This window comes from Lynx rufus, unplaced genomic scaffold (genome assembly GCF_022079265.1).
Source record: "Lynx rufus isolate CCGP_SWC_20201006 ecotype Redwood Valley unplaced genomic scaffold, mLynRuf1.p SCAF_16, whole genome shotgun sequence".
NCBI lineage: Eukaryota > Metazoa > Chordata > Mammalia > Carnivora > Felidae > Lynx > Lynx rufus.
This window is the reverse complement of record NW_025814830.1, coordinates 7,572,840-7,588,015: the sequence shown is the minus strand read 5'-3', so window position 1 is coordinate 7,588,015 and position 15,176 is coordinate 7,572,840. Positions and strand designations below refer to the sequence as shown.

At 51.5% G+C, this 15,176-nt stretch overlaps 1 protein-coding gene across 3 annotated transcripts in view; it reads left to right on the top strand.

Moving 5' to 3' along the window:
- Positions 1-15,176, top strand: part of RELB (RELB proto-oncogene, NF-kB subunit) — a 30,023-nt gene extending 14,847 nt beyond the window's left edge. For all 3 annotated transcript variants that reach the window (XM_047077873.1, XM_047077876.1, XM_047077874.1), the window contains 8 exons: positions 1,982-2,139; positions 3,919-4,010; positions 4,198-4,329; positions 6,086-6,190; positions 11,129-11,344; positions 12,077-12,145; positions 12,267-12,344; positions 14,355-15,176. In XM_047077873.1, the coding sequence (XP_046933829.1) occupies positions 1,982-2,139; positions 3,919-4,010; positions 4,198-4,329; positions 6,086-6,190; positions 11,129-11,344; positions 12,077-12,145; positions 12,267-12,344; positions 14,355-14,743 (1,239 nt within the window). In that variant the 3' untranslated portion in view covers positions 14,744-15,176. The remainder of the gene's footprint in view (positions 1-1,981; positions 2,140-3,918; positions 4,011-4,197; positions 4,330-6,085; positions 6,191-11,128; positions 11,345-12,076; positions 12,146-12,266; positions 12,345-14,354) is intronic.

Below are 15,176 nucleotides of genomic sequence, written 5' to 3'. Positions count from 1 at the left end.
GGAAGAGCGTGATGTTTCATGCTTTTGAAATGCAGGCACCGAATTTTCGGTTTCCCCAAATTGGAACAAAAATTATTTTAGTCTTTTTTTGTAGCTTAAAAAAGTTTTTATTGAGGTATAATTTATATATGCAAAATTGTGCATATTTAATGCATACATTTTGATGAGTTTGGATGAAACTTGTTAAAAAATTGTTTAATGTTTATTTTTTGTTATTATTTTTTTTTTTAATTTTTTTTCAACATTTATTTATTTTTGGGACAGAGAGAGACAGAGCATGAACGGGGGAGGGGCAGAGAGAGAGGGAGACACAGAATCCGAAACAGGCTCCAGGCTCTGAGCTGTCAGCCCAGAGCCTGACGCGGGGCTCGAACTCACGGACCGCGAGATCGTGACCTGGCTGAAGTCGGACGCTTAACCGACTGCGCCACCCAGGCGCCCCTAATGTTTATTTTTGAGAGAGAGACAGAGACAGAGCGTGAGTGGGGGGTGGGGCAGAGAGAGAGAGAGGGAGACACAGAATCAGAAGCAGCCTCCAGGCTCCGAGCTGTGAGCACAGAGCCCGACGCGGGGCTCGAACCCACAAGCTGTGAGATCATGACCTGAGCTGAAGTTGGACGCTTAACGACTGAGCCACCCAGGTGTCCCTGAAACATTTTTTAATTACAGGAAAATGGAAAGAATAGTCCAGTGAGCACCTGTGTGCCCTTAACTTGTATTTGCCAGTTGATATTGGGCCACATTCCCTGTATCTGCCGCTCCTCTCCATACACGCAAACACACACACTGTTTGTGCTAAACTATGTGCGTGCACATTGTAGACATTAAGTTACTTCACCTCGGGATACTTCAGCCGGCACCTCCTGCAAATAGAGTAAACTCCCGCATGGCGACATTAACAATATCATTAGCTTCCCTGGGAAAATTAACAACATCCCATTATATCGTCCAATGTATTACGTCTCCCGCTTGTCCCCAAGATGTGTTTTATCATCGTTTCTTCCTCCTGCATCCAGGATCCAGTTAAGGATCATATGTTATAGATTGCATTTGCGTGTCATGTCTCTCTGGTCTCTCTCTCTCTCTTTTTTTAATTTGAGAGAGAGAGCGTGAGCAGGGGAGAGGGGCAGAGAGAGAGAGAGAATCTCAAGCAGGCTCCACGCTCAGCACGGAGCCCGGCACAGGGCTGCATCCCACGACCCTGGTTTCAGGACCTGAGCCGAAATCGAGGAGACTCAAGACGCTCAACCTACTGAGCCACCCAGACGCCCCTGTCTCCTTTTTTTTTTTTTTTTTTTCCAATCAAGTTGCAGTTGATCGACTCTTGTGTGTGCAGCTCTATGCATTTTCACATACATACACCACTGTGTAATTGCCAGCCAGGTCCGTATATGTTATTTGTTCGATTATCACCCAAATGCGATGCCCATCTTTTTATTCTTTCACAACACTGATTTTTTTTTTTTTTTTGACCTGATGCACCACCATTTGGGCTCGTTTGAGGAATCACGGTGAGATTCAGGTGACGTGCTTCCGGAAAGCTGTCACAGCAGCGATGTTGTGCCTTCCCAGTGTACCCCGTCAGGGTGCCCAGGTCATTTTGGCCCAGTATTGGTGATGTTGACCTTGGCCACCTGATTTACACGGTGCCCAGTGGCGTTTCCCCTGCGAAGGTGCTTTTTTCCTCTGGTCATTAGTAAGTTCTCTGTGGGCCATACTTGGAGACCCTGTGTGCATCCAAGTTTCTAAAACTCACAGTGGCCAAAGAAGGCACATCTGGAGGGCAGCTATCGTGTGACGAGACCCCCAGGTCACCAGTCGGAAGCCTCTGGCTCAGGATCCCAGAGGGGTCTTAAGCAAACGCCCTTCCGTCATCCTGTGGGGGGAGAGGGTTGGGGAGTTACCAGAGGAGGCCCCAGGGAGTTTGGATGAGTGCAGGTGTCTGCGGTGGGACCCCAAAAGCGCACCTGTCTCCCTGCAGCTCCGGGATTGTGGAGGGCTTCGGGAGGTGGAGGTGACCGCCTGCCTGGTGTGGAAGGATTGGCCTCACCGAGTCCACCCCCACAGCCTCGTGGGGAAAGACTGCACCGACGGCGTCTGCAGGGTGAGGCTCCGGCCTCATGTCAGCCCCCGGCACAGGTACTTGACCCCCGACCCCTAACCCTGCACCTCAGGCACCAGAGAAATAGAGGGGCTGAAGATTGCCCAGGGAAACCTTAGCAAAAGGGGCCGCTTGGCCAGATTGTCCCCACTGCATTTCCTAGATGGGGAGACTGAGGCCAGGCCTGGGGGTGGTGGAGGGGCTTACCTAGGCCTGGCCCCCCTGCTGCACGCCCATTCACACACATTATATTTATCCCCATTTTGTAGAGGTGGAAACTGAGGCACGGAGAGGTGAAGGAGCCCAGATAGCTGATGGCAAAGCTGGGATTTGACTCCCGACCCCACTTAACTGCAAGGATCATTCCTTCTTTCCCTTTGTCATTTACAATAAATAAAAATTAAAGGGTACAAAAAGATTCTACGGTGAAAAATAAACTTCCTCCCAGCTATCAGCGTCCCTTCCTAGAGGCGATTAAAAGTATGCTACACGTACTTTTTTTTTTTCTCCCCTTCCAAGTAGTAGCAGACGTTTGTACCTCCTTTTCATGTTCTAGTACATCTTGGAGATCACTCCTATAAGCATCTAGAGCTGCCCTATCCTTTTTCCTGGCTCCATAGAATTCTGATGTACAGACGTGCACAATTAATTAAGCAAGTCCCCTAGTAATGGGCACTTAGGGTGGTTCCGGCCTCCTGTGGCCCAATTACTAACTGTGCTGTAATGCATGGCTTTACCCATATATCATTTCTTCTCTAGGATCAGTTCCTAGAAATGAAATTGCTCGCTCTAAGTCCACACAGGTGTACTTTCAGTGATGGATACATTTACTCAAGGGCAGAAAAAAAAAAAAATCACATGGAAGCTCCATGTGAGTAGGGATATTGTCTCTTTTGTTCCCGGTTGTGTCCCCCAGTGCCCAGCACGGTGCCTGGCACCCAGTAGGTGCTCAGGAAATACCTGTAGCATGAATGAATCCTGCCGTGTTGTCCTTGCTGGAGTGCCTTACGCTCCCACCCACCGTGGGTGAGAGTGCTCGATTCTTGACAGCTTTCCCGAGAGCTTTATCAAACGTTTTGATCCTTGCTGTGTCGATGAGTTTTTTATACATTGGCATCACGTCGGTTTTAATTTGTAGTGTTCTTTTTTTTTATTATTTTTTTTAACGTTTATTTATTTTTGAGACAGAGAGAGACAGAGCATGAGCGGGGGAGGGTCAGAGAGAGAGGGAGACACAGAATCTGAAACAGGCTCCAGGCTCTGAGCCATCAGCCCAGAGCCCGACGCGGGGCTCGAACTCACGACTGCAAGATCGTGACCTGAGCTGAAGTTGGACGCTTAACCGACTGAGCCACCCAGGCGCCCCACTTTTTTTTTTAATATTTATCTTTGAGAGAGCGCAAGCAGGGGAGGGGCAGAGAGAGGCGGACAGAGGATCTGAAGCGGGCTCTGCGCGGACAGGCTGACAGCAGCGAGCCCGATGTGGGGCTCGAACTCACGAGCTGCGAGATCATGACCCGAGCTGAAGTCGGATGCTCAACCAAGTGAGCCACCCGGGTGCCCCATAATTTGCAGTGTTCCCACGATAAATGGGGTTGGCCGGTGTTTTCATATGGTAAAGACAGGTGCGTTTCCAGGTGCTCTCGAGAATCCCCAATGCTCCTGAGGGGTTTAAACCCTAGGGCCCTCCTGATGCTGGGCACCCTGAGACTCTGAGCCCCGAGGCCGCATCTGCCGGAGTCCTCCTCTGGGTTAGGTCTCTACCTGCCTATTCATGAGTACTTCCCTTCACCCATTCCTTCCCTCTCCCCGTTCAGCTTTAACAATCTGGGCATCCAGTGTGTGAGGAAGAAGGAGATTGAAGCCGCCATTGAGCGGAAGATTCAGCTGGGCATCGACCCCTACAACGGTGAGTCCCCGAAACTAGTCAGATTGTCTTGTCCTCCTGAACGCCTTGCCCTCTCTGCCACCCGGTCCCCTTACCTCACCTTCTCCGGTATCCGCTATCTCCCCAGCCCCCAGTCCCTACCCTCTCCACTGTATTCCCACCAGAGTCTCCACCCCCCACCCTCAGCCTTCCCATATCTCTCCTACAGCTGGGTCCCTGAAGAACCATCAAGAGGTGGACATGAATGTCGTGAGGATTTGCTTCCAGGCCTCATATAGGGACCAGCAGGGACAGATGCGCCGGATGGACCCTGTGCTCTCTGAGCCCGTCTATGACAAGAGTGAGTCTGGGGTGTGCGTATTAGGATTGCTGTTGGCCACAGATACTGGAAAGCCCCGCATTCAATGGCTTGAACAAACAAGCCAAGGGTGTTCTTTATTTTTATTTGTCTCGTTATTAAGTCTGTTCGTGCTGATTCGGCTGCTCGGCAATATTAGGGCCCCGGTTCAGCTCTGTGATGCCCTTGGTCATGAGCTGGCTGCCACGGCTCCAGATATCATGTCTGTGTTCAAGGCACGATGGGCAGGGTCACCCTGTATGGTGTGCAGGCTGTACGCTGCCGAATGGCAGTGGTCAGCATTTATTAGGTAGCCTATGGAAACGAGGGCTGTTAGTATTGTAGAATGCACAACCTGAACCACTGTACTAGGCAGTTCTAGGAAAGAGGCAGCACGAGTAATAATACTTTTTTCTTTTATACAGAAAACAGTAGATTCCCCAGAATCCCCCTGGTAGACTTCTGTTTATGTATCATTGGCCGTAATTTGGTCTCATCGCTGCCCCTAGTTGCAAGGGAGTCTGGGAAAGCAAGTATTTAGGTTTTCCATCCTCTCCAGAGGGATATAGGTACGGAAGAGGAGAATGGGAATGGCTGTTAGGTTTTAGCAGCCTACAGTGACTGCCACAAGCATCAAAACGAGGAGGGACTTTTTTTTTAAGTTGATTTATTTTGAGACAGAGAGAGGGAGGGGCAGAGAGAGAATCCCAAACAGGCTCCATGCTGTCAGGGCAAAGCCCGGTTCGGGACTCGATTTCACAAACCGTGAGATCGCAACCTGAGCCAAAACCAAGAGTCAGCCGCTTAAGTGACTGATCCAGCCAGGTGCCCCCAAATGGGAGGGATATTAATTCAGTCAAGGCTTTTGTGGGTGCAAGTGATAGAATTCCAACTCAAGTGGGCTGAAGAATCTGTTTGTCCCATTAATTAACAAGGTCCAGCACCTAAAGTGCTTCAGGTCTGGCTGAATCCAGGTGCTCAGCAGTACCATTAGGGATCTCTTTCCAACTCTAAGTTCTACTTCCTCCAATTTAGAGTCATTTTTGGCAGGGTCCTCCCACGGTGGGAGCAAAATGACTGTATGCAGCCCTAGCCTCGTATCCTACCAGCTTGGAACCTCTCCCCTGTGCCCAAAGAGAGCTTCTCTTACCCAATGTTTTTGGTTGGATTCTCGGGACTTGCTCTCATTGGCCTGGCTTTGGTCATGGGTTCCTCTCTGACCAATCAGCTGTGGCCAGAGGGAGGCAGTGCTTTCATTGGCCAGGTTTGGGGCATGTGATCACTGCTGAGCTAGGGAGTGGCTTCAGCCCCCCAAGACAGGTGCACACTTGACTGAGATGGGGGTGGGGGCTGTTAGCTTCAAGAAAAATTGAGGGGCTGTTCACAGAAAGAGGGCCAGGACTGCTGCTAGACAGGCAAGACGAGGGTGTCCACTACAGATTTCAGACCATGAATCCTCCTCTCAGAATGGTCTCTGACCCCTGACCTGGCCGACTCCCCTCTGAGGTCTGACAGCCTCCCTTTCGGCTGGACACTCGCTGGGCCTCAGCCTGGAGGACTCGCGACTCTCCATCGACCCTTCCATCTGAGCATCTTCTTCTTCTCCCTGGACCACGGGTTCCAGGAGGATCAGGCCAGCTGGCTTCTCCGTTTCCATCTTGGCCTGGCCCAGGGTGGGCACCCACGGGGTACCTGCTAAGGGTTGGATGACCGAATTCTCATCTTTGCTTCCATCCCTCTTCCCCTCGCTCTGTCCCAGAGTCCACAAACACGTCAGAGCTGCGGATCTGCCGAATTAACAAGGAGAGCGGGCCGTGCACGGGGGGCGAGGAGCTCTATCTGCTGTGCGACAAGGTGCAGAAAGGTGAGGGACCTGGGACAGCGCCCCGGGGCGGCGTGGGGTCTGCTGGCTTTGCTGGGGTAGCCAGGGAGCTGGGAGAGTGATTGGGTGAGGAGGAGCTGGCCGACTGGGGCGGCGGAGTCGGAGTCGAAGGGTCCAGAACTCTGGTTGGGGAGTCCGAGTGAAACAGCTGACTGGTCCGTTCACTCACGGAGCCGCTCACTCGCTCATTCATGCGCAAAGATGGAGAGCCTTATGTGCTGGCTCAGGCCAGGCAGTGCCGGCCCCCAGGAGCTGCGGTGGGGACGGGGGGACTCTGATATTAACATCCTAGAGTTGCATAAATAAATGCTTTATGATGGCTGTGCTAGGGCTACAGGAAGAGGAAAATGGAGAGGGGGAGAAATATCTCCCCCACTTCATTCGTGTCTGTTCAAGTGTCCCTTTTTCAAAGAGAGGGTTTCATAAAAAACAGGTGCCCGCCGCATTGCCTGGCTGGGGAGAGCTTTCCCTCTTACCATATATGTCTTTTCTGTATCCTTTGCGTTTTCTGTCATGTGACTCTATTATACATCGCATCACCCCCAACAGTAATAAAGAGCTAACGTTTATCTTGCCCTTTCTATATGCCAAGCTCTCTTACAAGCACTTTGGTTTTTGTTTTAGATTTTTTTTTTAATGTTTATTTATTTTTGAGAGGAAGACAGAGGGCAAGCCGGGGAGGTGCAGAGAAAGGGAGGAGACACAGAATCTGAAGCAGGCTCCAGGCTCGGAGCTGTCAGCACAGAGCCCAATGTGGGGCTCGAACCCACGAACTTAGGAGATCATAACCTGAGTTGAAGTCGGATGCTTAACTGACTGAGCCACCCAGGCACCCGTCTTACAAGCATTTTGTATGCATCACTCATTAGATCATCTAATTGCCTAACAGTTCTAGGAGGTAGATCCAATCATTATCTCTCTTTTATAGACAGGAAACTAAGGCACAGAAAGGTTAAGTAACTTGCACAAGGTCACACAGCTAGGTGGTCTGTGCCCCTAATCATTGTTCTGGGAGGAAACAGAAAAAAGATAAAGAGAGTTGAAAAAAAATTCAGGAAGATGGTGAAAAAGTAGTGTTTGGAGAAAAACAATTCTGAGAAAGGAGGTAGGGAAGAATGGCTGGAAGGCTTGTGGGCACAATTTTACTCAGTGGGGTCAGGGAAGACCACTCTTAGGGTATGTTATGGGAGCCATGAGGGATCTGTGTGACTCTCTGGGGAAGAGCGATTCAGCAGAGGAAACAGCAAGTGCAAAGGCCCTGGGGTGGTAGCAGGTCCCAGTGTTGGAGGAACAGCAAGGCCATTGGGGCAGGTGGGGAGCAGAGTGGGAGAGCCTGTCACAGCTTCAGGGATCCTTCTCAATCCTTTCTCAGGCTGTGTGATTACATAGTTAACATCTGTCTCCCCCATTGGGGTGTATAAGGTAGGACCTAGGGCTGTCTTGGTGAGCAGCTGTGTCCCCAGAACTACCCAGTCCAGGCTCAAGCACACATGACGTTCTCAGGAAAAAAAAAAAAAATTGTACTTTTTTTTTGTTTTTTGCCACAAGTTTCACTCTTTAAAATTAAAAATTGTTTCAATGTTTATTTATTTTCGAGAGAGAGCACGCATGCAGGTGAGGGAGGGGCAGGGAGAGAGGGGACAGAGGATCTCAAGCTGGCTCCATGCTGATAGCGGGGAGTCTAATGTGGGACTCGAACTCACGAACCACGAGATCATGACCTGGGCCGAAGTCAGACACTCAACCAAGTGGGCCACCTGGCTGCCCCTTACTCTTTAAAAAAAATTTTTTTAAACTGTTTAAAAAAAATTTTTTTTAACGTTTATTTTTGAGACAGAGAGAGACAGAGCATGAACGGGGGAGGGTCAGAGAGAGGGAGACACAGAATCTGAAACAGGCTCCAGGCTCTGAGCCGTCAGCACAGAGCCCGACGCGGGGCTCGAACTCCCGGACCGCGAGATCGTGACCTGGCTGAAGTCGGACGCTTAACCGACTGCGCCACCCAGGCACCCCTAAACTGTTTTAAAATATACAATTCAGTGGCACTTAATACAGTCATCATGGGGTGCCACCACCACTATCTAGTTCCAGAACATTTTCGTGGTCTATTATATTATATAAGCAGTCACTCTGTATTCTTCCCTCCCCTAACCCCTAATCAGTTTCTGTTGGTAGATTTCTCTCTTCTGGACATTTCACATAAATGGAATCATACGACACATGGCCTTTCATGTCTGGCTTCTTTCGCTTAACATTTGCAGGATTCATCTATGTGGTAGTACGGTGCTTCATTCCTTTTTACGACTGAATACACCACTGCACACATATATAATTTGTTTATTCATTTATAAGTTGGTGGACATTTGGGTTGGCTATTCTTGTTTTTTAATTTAAAAAAATTTATTTTTTTATTAAAAAACATTTTTTTTAACGTTTTATTTATTTTTGAGACAGGGAGAGACAGAGCATGAACGGAGGAGGGTCAGAGAGAGGGAGACACACAGAATCTGAAACAGGCTCCAGGCTCTGAGCTGTCGGCACAGAGCCTGATGCGGGGCTCGAACTCACGGACCGCGAGATCATGACCTGAGCCGAAGTCGGATGCTTAACCGACCGAGCCACCCAGGCGCCCCTTTTTTAACTTTTTTAAAGAGAGAGAGAGAAAGCATGAGCAGGGGAGGGGCGGAGAGAGAGAATCCCAAGCGGGCTCTGCAATGCAGAGTCTGGTGTAGGGCTCGATCCCACCACCCTGAGTAGAAATCAAGAGTCAGACACTTCACTGACTGAGCCACCCAGGTTCCCCCCACCTTTTGGTTATTACAAGTGTCACTATGACCAATCGAACATTTATGTATAAGTTTTTGTGCCCAGGAATGGGAGGTTCTTAATTTTTTTTTTTTTAACGTTTATGTATTATTGAGAGACAGAGAGAGACAGCATGAGCATAGGAGGGGCAGAGAGAGGAGGAGACACAGAATCTGAAGCAAGCTCCAGGCTCTGAGCTGTTAGCACAGAGCCTGACGCGGCTCGAACTCCCAAACCTGATCATGACCTGAGCCGAAGTCGGACGCTCAACTGGCTGAGCCCCCCAGGTGGCCCCCCCCCCCAGGAATGGGAGGTTCTTATAGAATTTTGAGTGAATGAGCAAATGGTGATCGAGTGGCTCTCTGTGCCGGGCCCTTGTGCTAGGCAGTGTTGGGACATAGCAGTGACAGAGACAGCCCCGGGCTCTGCTCTCGCAGGGCTCCCAATTCAGTGGGGGGATAAGGAAATAAAGACAAATTCCAAAGGTGAGTTATGCTAAGACGGAAGAAGACAAAGCACCAAGACTGAACAACAAGAAGACCAGACATGGCCTGGGCACCATGGAAGGCTTCCCAGAGGAGGTGATATTTGAGCCAAGATCTGAGGAATGCCAAGGAGATTGTTAGGGGCCTGGGATTGGGGTCCAAGAGCAGGGAAACTGTTCTAGGTGTGTGCAACTAACTAGAGGCAGGTGTGAGTCCTGATTCATCGTTCACTCACTGGCCAGTCTTGGGTTGGTGACTTCACCACCCTGAGTCTCCATTTCCTCATCCCTAAAATGAGCTGGTGTTGGGATGTTACGGGATCTCAACCACCCAAGAACTACACTACAAAGAGTTAGCGTTAATGAGAATTTCTGAGTGCCAGGCCTGAAGCTAGTACATTGTATAATGCTAATAAAAGTAATCATACTCGGGGCCCCTGGGGGGCTCAGTCGGTCACGCGTCCGACTCCGGCTCAGGTCATGATCTCGAGTTTCATGAGTTGGGGCTCTGTGCTGACAGCTCAGAGGCTGGAGCCTGCTTCGGATTGTGTCTCCCTCTCTCTCTGCCCCCTCCCTGCTCGTGCTCTCTCTCTCTCTCTCTCTCTCTCTCTCCCTCCCTCTCTCAAAAATAAATAAACATTAAAAAAAATTAAAGTGGCTGTGTAGGAGAGTTGGCACAGTAGATCTGAGACTATTATCCTTTGAAAGGCCTACTTCAAGGGCTGACCCTTGGCTGGCTTTTGGAATCTTGGGTGTCGAGAGGGCTCCCACCATTCCCTGACTGATGGGAGTGGCTCACTGTGTTTAAACTGTTTGCATGGACAATGTGGTTTGTGCTGAACACCTGCTTTGCTTCTGGGAGTCTGGAATTTTGGTATGTGCCAGGCAGACGGTGCCTATGGAACCAACCCCCAATAAAAACCCCCGGGGTGCCAGGGTCTCCAACGAGCTTCCCTGAGAGACCGCATGTCACACGTGTTGTCACAGTTTGTTACGGGGGGGGGTGGGGGGTGGGACTCAGCATGTTCCCTGCGACTCCACTGGGAGAGGACTCTTGGAAGCTTGTGACTGGTTTCCTCTGGACTTTATTCCAGGCAAAATCTTTTCCCTTTACTGAGGATGCTCATTACCTTCTTGCTGTAATAAATCTCAGCCATGAGTATGAGTATATGCTGAGTCCTGTGGGTCCCCTTAGTGAATCACTGAATCTGACAGTGGTCTGGGGGACTTCTGACACCGTGGGGATATTAATTCTACCTGCCGCTCAGGTTGCTAAAAGGATTAAATGAGATAACATACATAAAAAATATTTAAGATACTTAGTGACTAGCACACGAGTAGGTGCTCAACAGGTTAGCTGCCACGATGATTAGTTTTATTCTTAAGACTATCAATATCGGGGGCACCTGGCTGGTTCGGTTGGTAGAGCGTGTGACTCTCGATCTTGGGGTCGTGAGTTCAAGCCCCACATTGGGCGTGGAACTCATTAAAAAAAAAAAAATCAGCTGGAATTGCAAAAACTTAAAAAAATACTTGAAAAACATCAACATTGATTTGGGGGGAGGCTGAATGTGTTGGGGGCCCAGTGGGCCAGTGTCCTGGCTCAGCTGATGTCCCCACTTTCCCGCCAGAGGATATATCGGTGGTGTTCAGCAGGGCCTCCTGGGAAGGCCGGGCAGACTTCTCCCAGGCCGATGTGCACCGCCAGATCGCCATTGTGTTCAAGACACCGCCCTATGAGGACCTGGAAATCGTTGAGCCTGTGACCGTGAACGTCTTCCTGCAGCGGCTCACCGACGGGGTCTGCAGTGAGCCTCTGCCCTTCACGTACCTGCCTCGGGACCATGGTAACCACAGAAATCCAGGGTGACCCACTGCCCAGAGACCAGGTCTTTGGCCTAGAGGGGCCAGGGGAAGAGGCAGAAGTAAAGTGCAGGTTCATGACTGCACAGACTGGGGTCCACTACTTAACTGGTTTTGTGAACTTGGCCTCTCTCAACCTCAGCCTCCTATGTAAAATGGAAATAATGCTACCTGTCTGATGGCATTTGGGGAGTATTTATTTGTCCCCTCAGCACGTCGGCTCATGCCTGGCCCTGTACTGGCTGGTGCTGGGGACACAGCAGTGACCAAGATAGCCTCAGCTTTGCCCTTGTAAGTGTCATAGTCCTTTAGTGGGGATGGAATTGCTCGGGGGACTCAGGTCACTCCGAGGGGACATCTGACCCAAGCCTGGGGATCAGGGAAGCCTTTCTGGAGAAGGGGATGGCTGAGGACGTGAGGATGTCTAAGCAATTCTTGAGGGAAGTGGTGGGAGGTGGGAAATAGTGTCAAGCAGCTGGAGTCGCAAGTGCAAAGGTCCTGAGGCAGGATTGTGCCTGGCGTGTTCCAGGAACGACAAAGAGGCCAGTGTGGCTAGAAGTGGATTTGGGTTTTTCATTCTGATTAAGATGTGGACATCTATTTGCATTAGTTGGCCAAAAACCGGAGCAAGTCAAGGACTTCCTAAACGGTCTCTGTAATTAACGTTTAATTATAATTATTGATGGATTCCCTTGCCCCTGGTGTCTCCTGAACAGACAGCTACGGAGTGGACAAGAAGCGGAAACGGGGGATGCCAGATGTCCTTGGGGAGCTGAACAGCTCCGGTGTGTCCCTTATGCCCCTTTCCACACCCATCTCCAGGTTCCTGGGAGGGGATGGCTAAGTCCTAGGCTGGGGAGGCGGGGCTGTGAGGGTCCAGGGCTCCTCATCTCCACCTTCCCTTAGACCCCCATGGCATCGAGAGCAAACGGCGGAGGAAAAAGCCGGCCTTCCTGGATCACTTCCTGCCCAACCACGGCTCAGGTGGGTCACGGCACGGGTGGGTCCCTGCCCTCTGAAGCAGGGTGAGGGTGCTTCTGGCCTCTTCAGCGCCCCCCCCCCCGCCCCCCCCCCCCACAAGGCCAGTAACTCACCACTTAGGCAGCAGCCTGAAGTAGAAGGAATAAGATTTCTGGACACAGTCTGGAGGCTCTGATCTCAGCTGGGCCATTGACTCGCTGGGTGACCATGGCCAAGTTGGTCAGAGCTTCAGGGCCTCCTCTGAAGCGTTTCACCATAGGCGTACCTCACGGGCCTTTCAGATTTTAATGTACCTTTTAACGTTTATTTATTGATGTTGGGAGAGTGAGAGCGAGTGGGGGAGGGGCGGAAAGAGAGACTCCCAAGCAGGCTCCACGCTCAGCGCACGGCCCGACAGAGAGGCAGATGGGGGGTCTCACCCGAGGTCACCCACCTGGTCTGTGATGGGGCGGGGAGCTGTACGTGGCCATCTGTGTAGGTTGGTGGTGAAGCGCTGTGTGAAGGAGGTCGCCGGGAGTGGATGGCAGGCAGGTGGGGGTGGGTGTGAGGGCCAGCCAACTCTCACTGAGAGCCTCTCTAACCCAGCCACCCTCTGGCCTGTTCGACCCCTGCCTTCATCTAAACTCACACGCCAGCTTCCACTTCCCATGAGCCGCAGCCCCATCTGGCTGCCATCAGAAGCCTCCCCACCCACTGACCGCCAGCTGGAAGAACGCCGCCCACCCCCCCAGTACCCCAGCCACCCAGCTCCCAGCCAGAGTCAGCTGAACCTGGACCCAGCCAGCCCCACCCTGGAGGTTTCAAGCGTCACCTGTTATTCCCTCTACCCACTGCCCCTGGTAACCAGTGCCTCCAGAGCTCCGCCCATAGCAACCACCAATCCCAGCCTCTCCTCATGAGCCACCTGCCATTCATCTGCCTCCTCCATCACCCCAGTTTCCCAGTGCCTAAAGTCCCCCTCTCTCATCCTTGGGGCAGAGCTGCTCTGGCCTGATAGTATAATGGTTAGGAGCATGGCCTCATGGGATCAGACGGAGTTTGAATTCTGAGGCCCGAATTTAGCCACGGTGAGACTTCCGTGTGACTCCTTGGGACCTCGTCTGTCAGACGGAAACTCTACCTCTTAAGGTCCCTTTTAGAATTTAGTGAGGTCATGTCCCACAGCACAGTGGCTGGCACAGAGTTCATGCTCAGATCTTAGGAACTTGCCAGAGATCGGGAATGCCACCTGCATTTGTTATGATCATGTTTAGCTGCGTTCACAGCAAAACCCAAATTAACAGGGGCTTTGACAAGGTAGAACTTTATGTCTTCTCTCAGATAATCAGCGATAGACAGTCCTGGGATGGTTTGGAGGCTGTATGATCATCAGAGACCCAAGCAAGCTCCAGCCATTTTCACCTCACAGTTTCTATCTCATGGTCCAATGTGGCTGCCCCAGCTCCAGCCATCATGCCCACATTCCAGCGAGGAAAACTTAGTCACATAACCACATTAAGCTGTAAGCGAGACTGGGAAATAGAGTCCCAGTAGTCCTGGGTCTCTTTCTGAGATAAGCGTAATATACCTTTGCTGGTGAGGTTTGTCTTGTTGCAAAGAGAGACTCTCCTATGATGACACATAATTTTACCTTCCAATTTGGGGACTGGTGACTCCTCATTTGGGTCTCCCATGTGCGGGGATTTCTTTTCGGGTTGTGTCTATAATGGGGGGGGGGAGGCGGAGGGGCTTTAGAGCCTCTTCGGCTTTCTTATTTTTTGGAAAAACTCCCTAGCACTGCAGGAACATTGTTTGAACCCTGGGTCTACAACTCGCCAGCTATGTGTGAGTGAATTATGTTGCCTCAGTTTGCTTATTGAGAATGGTGATAGTCCCTACTCCAAGGGTCTCCTTGGGATTAACAGAGGCCACAGTAATAACGCATTTAGCACTATCGGGGCATTCGAGATAGAACCGGGCCAGAAGTTGACCCTGAAGCCTGCCCTGCTTCCTTCGGTCTTTTCATCCCTGCAGGCCCGTTCCTCCCGCCGTCAGCCCTGCTGCCGGATACAGACTTCTTCCCTGGCCCCGTGTCCCTACCCGGCCTGGAGCCCCCAGGGGGGCCGGACCTCCTGGACGACAGCTTTGCCTACGATGACGCCACAGCCCCCACACTCTTCACCATGCTGGACATGTTGCCCCCGGCGCCGCCACTCGCCAGCGCTGTCACGGGCAACGGGGCTGCAGGGCCCACTGTTGGAGAGCCTTCCGGCCCCGAGCCAATGACACTGGACTCATACCAGGCCCCAGGCCCCGGGGACGGGGGCACTGCCAGCCTTGTGGGCAGCAACATGTTCCCCAACCAGTACCGCGAGGTCGGATTTGGGGGAGGGCTCCTGTCCCCGGGGCCCGAGGCCACGTAGCCCCGAGGTGCTGGAGGAGAGAGGCGCTGGGCGGGGAGGGAAGTAGGTAGAAGGAGCCCTGAAAACCCAACCAGGATGTCCAGCACCTCCATCCCCTTGGGCCACCCTTGGTCAGTCTTCCGACCTCCTCATCCTTCTGAATGGGACATGTTCAGCGCTGGTCAGAAGCTCCGTAGCACCGGTTTCCCCTGAGCCCATTTTACAAATGAGAAAACCGAGTCCGGAGAGGAAAAGGGGCTTGGCTCCCATGCACCAGCTTGTAAAGCTGCCTCAACCCCCACAAGAGGGGGGCACCTTCTCCAGGCGGATTCTGGAGTGTACATATGGGAGAAGGGTGCAGACCCTCAGCTCTCCTTCCCCAAGCCTGAAGGTGGGGGATACAGGTTGTTTGTTTTGAGTCTTCCCAATAAAGATGAGTTTTTGAGCCTCGGGA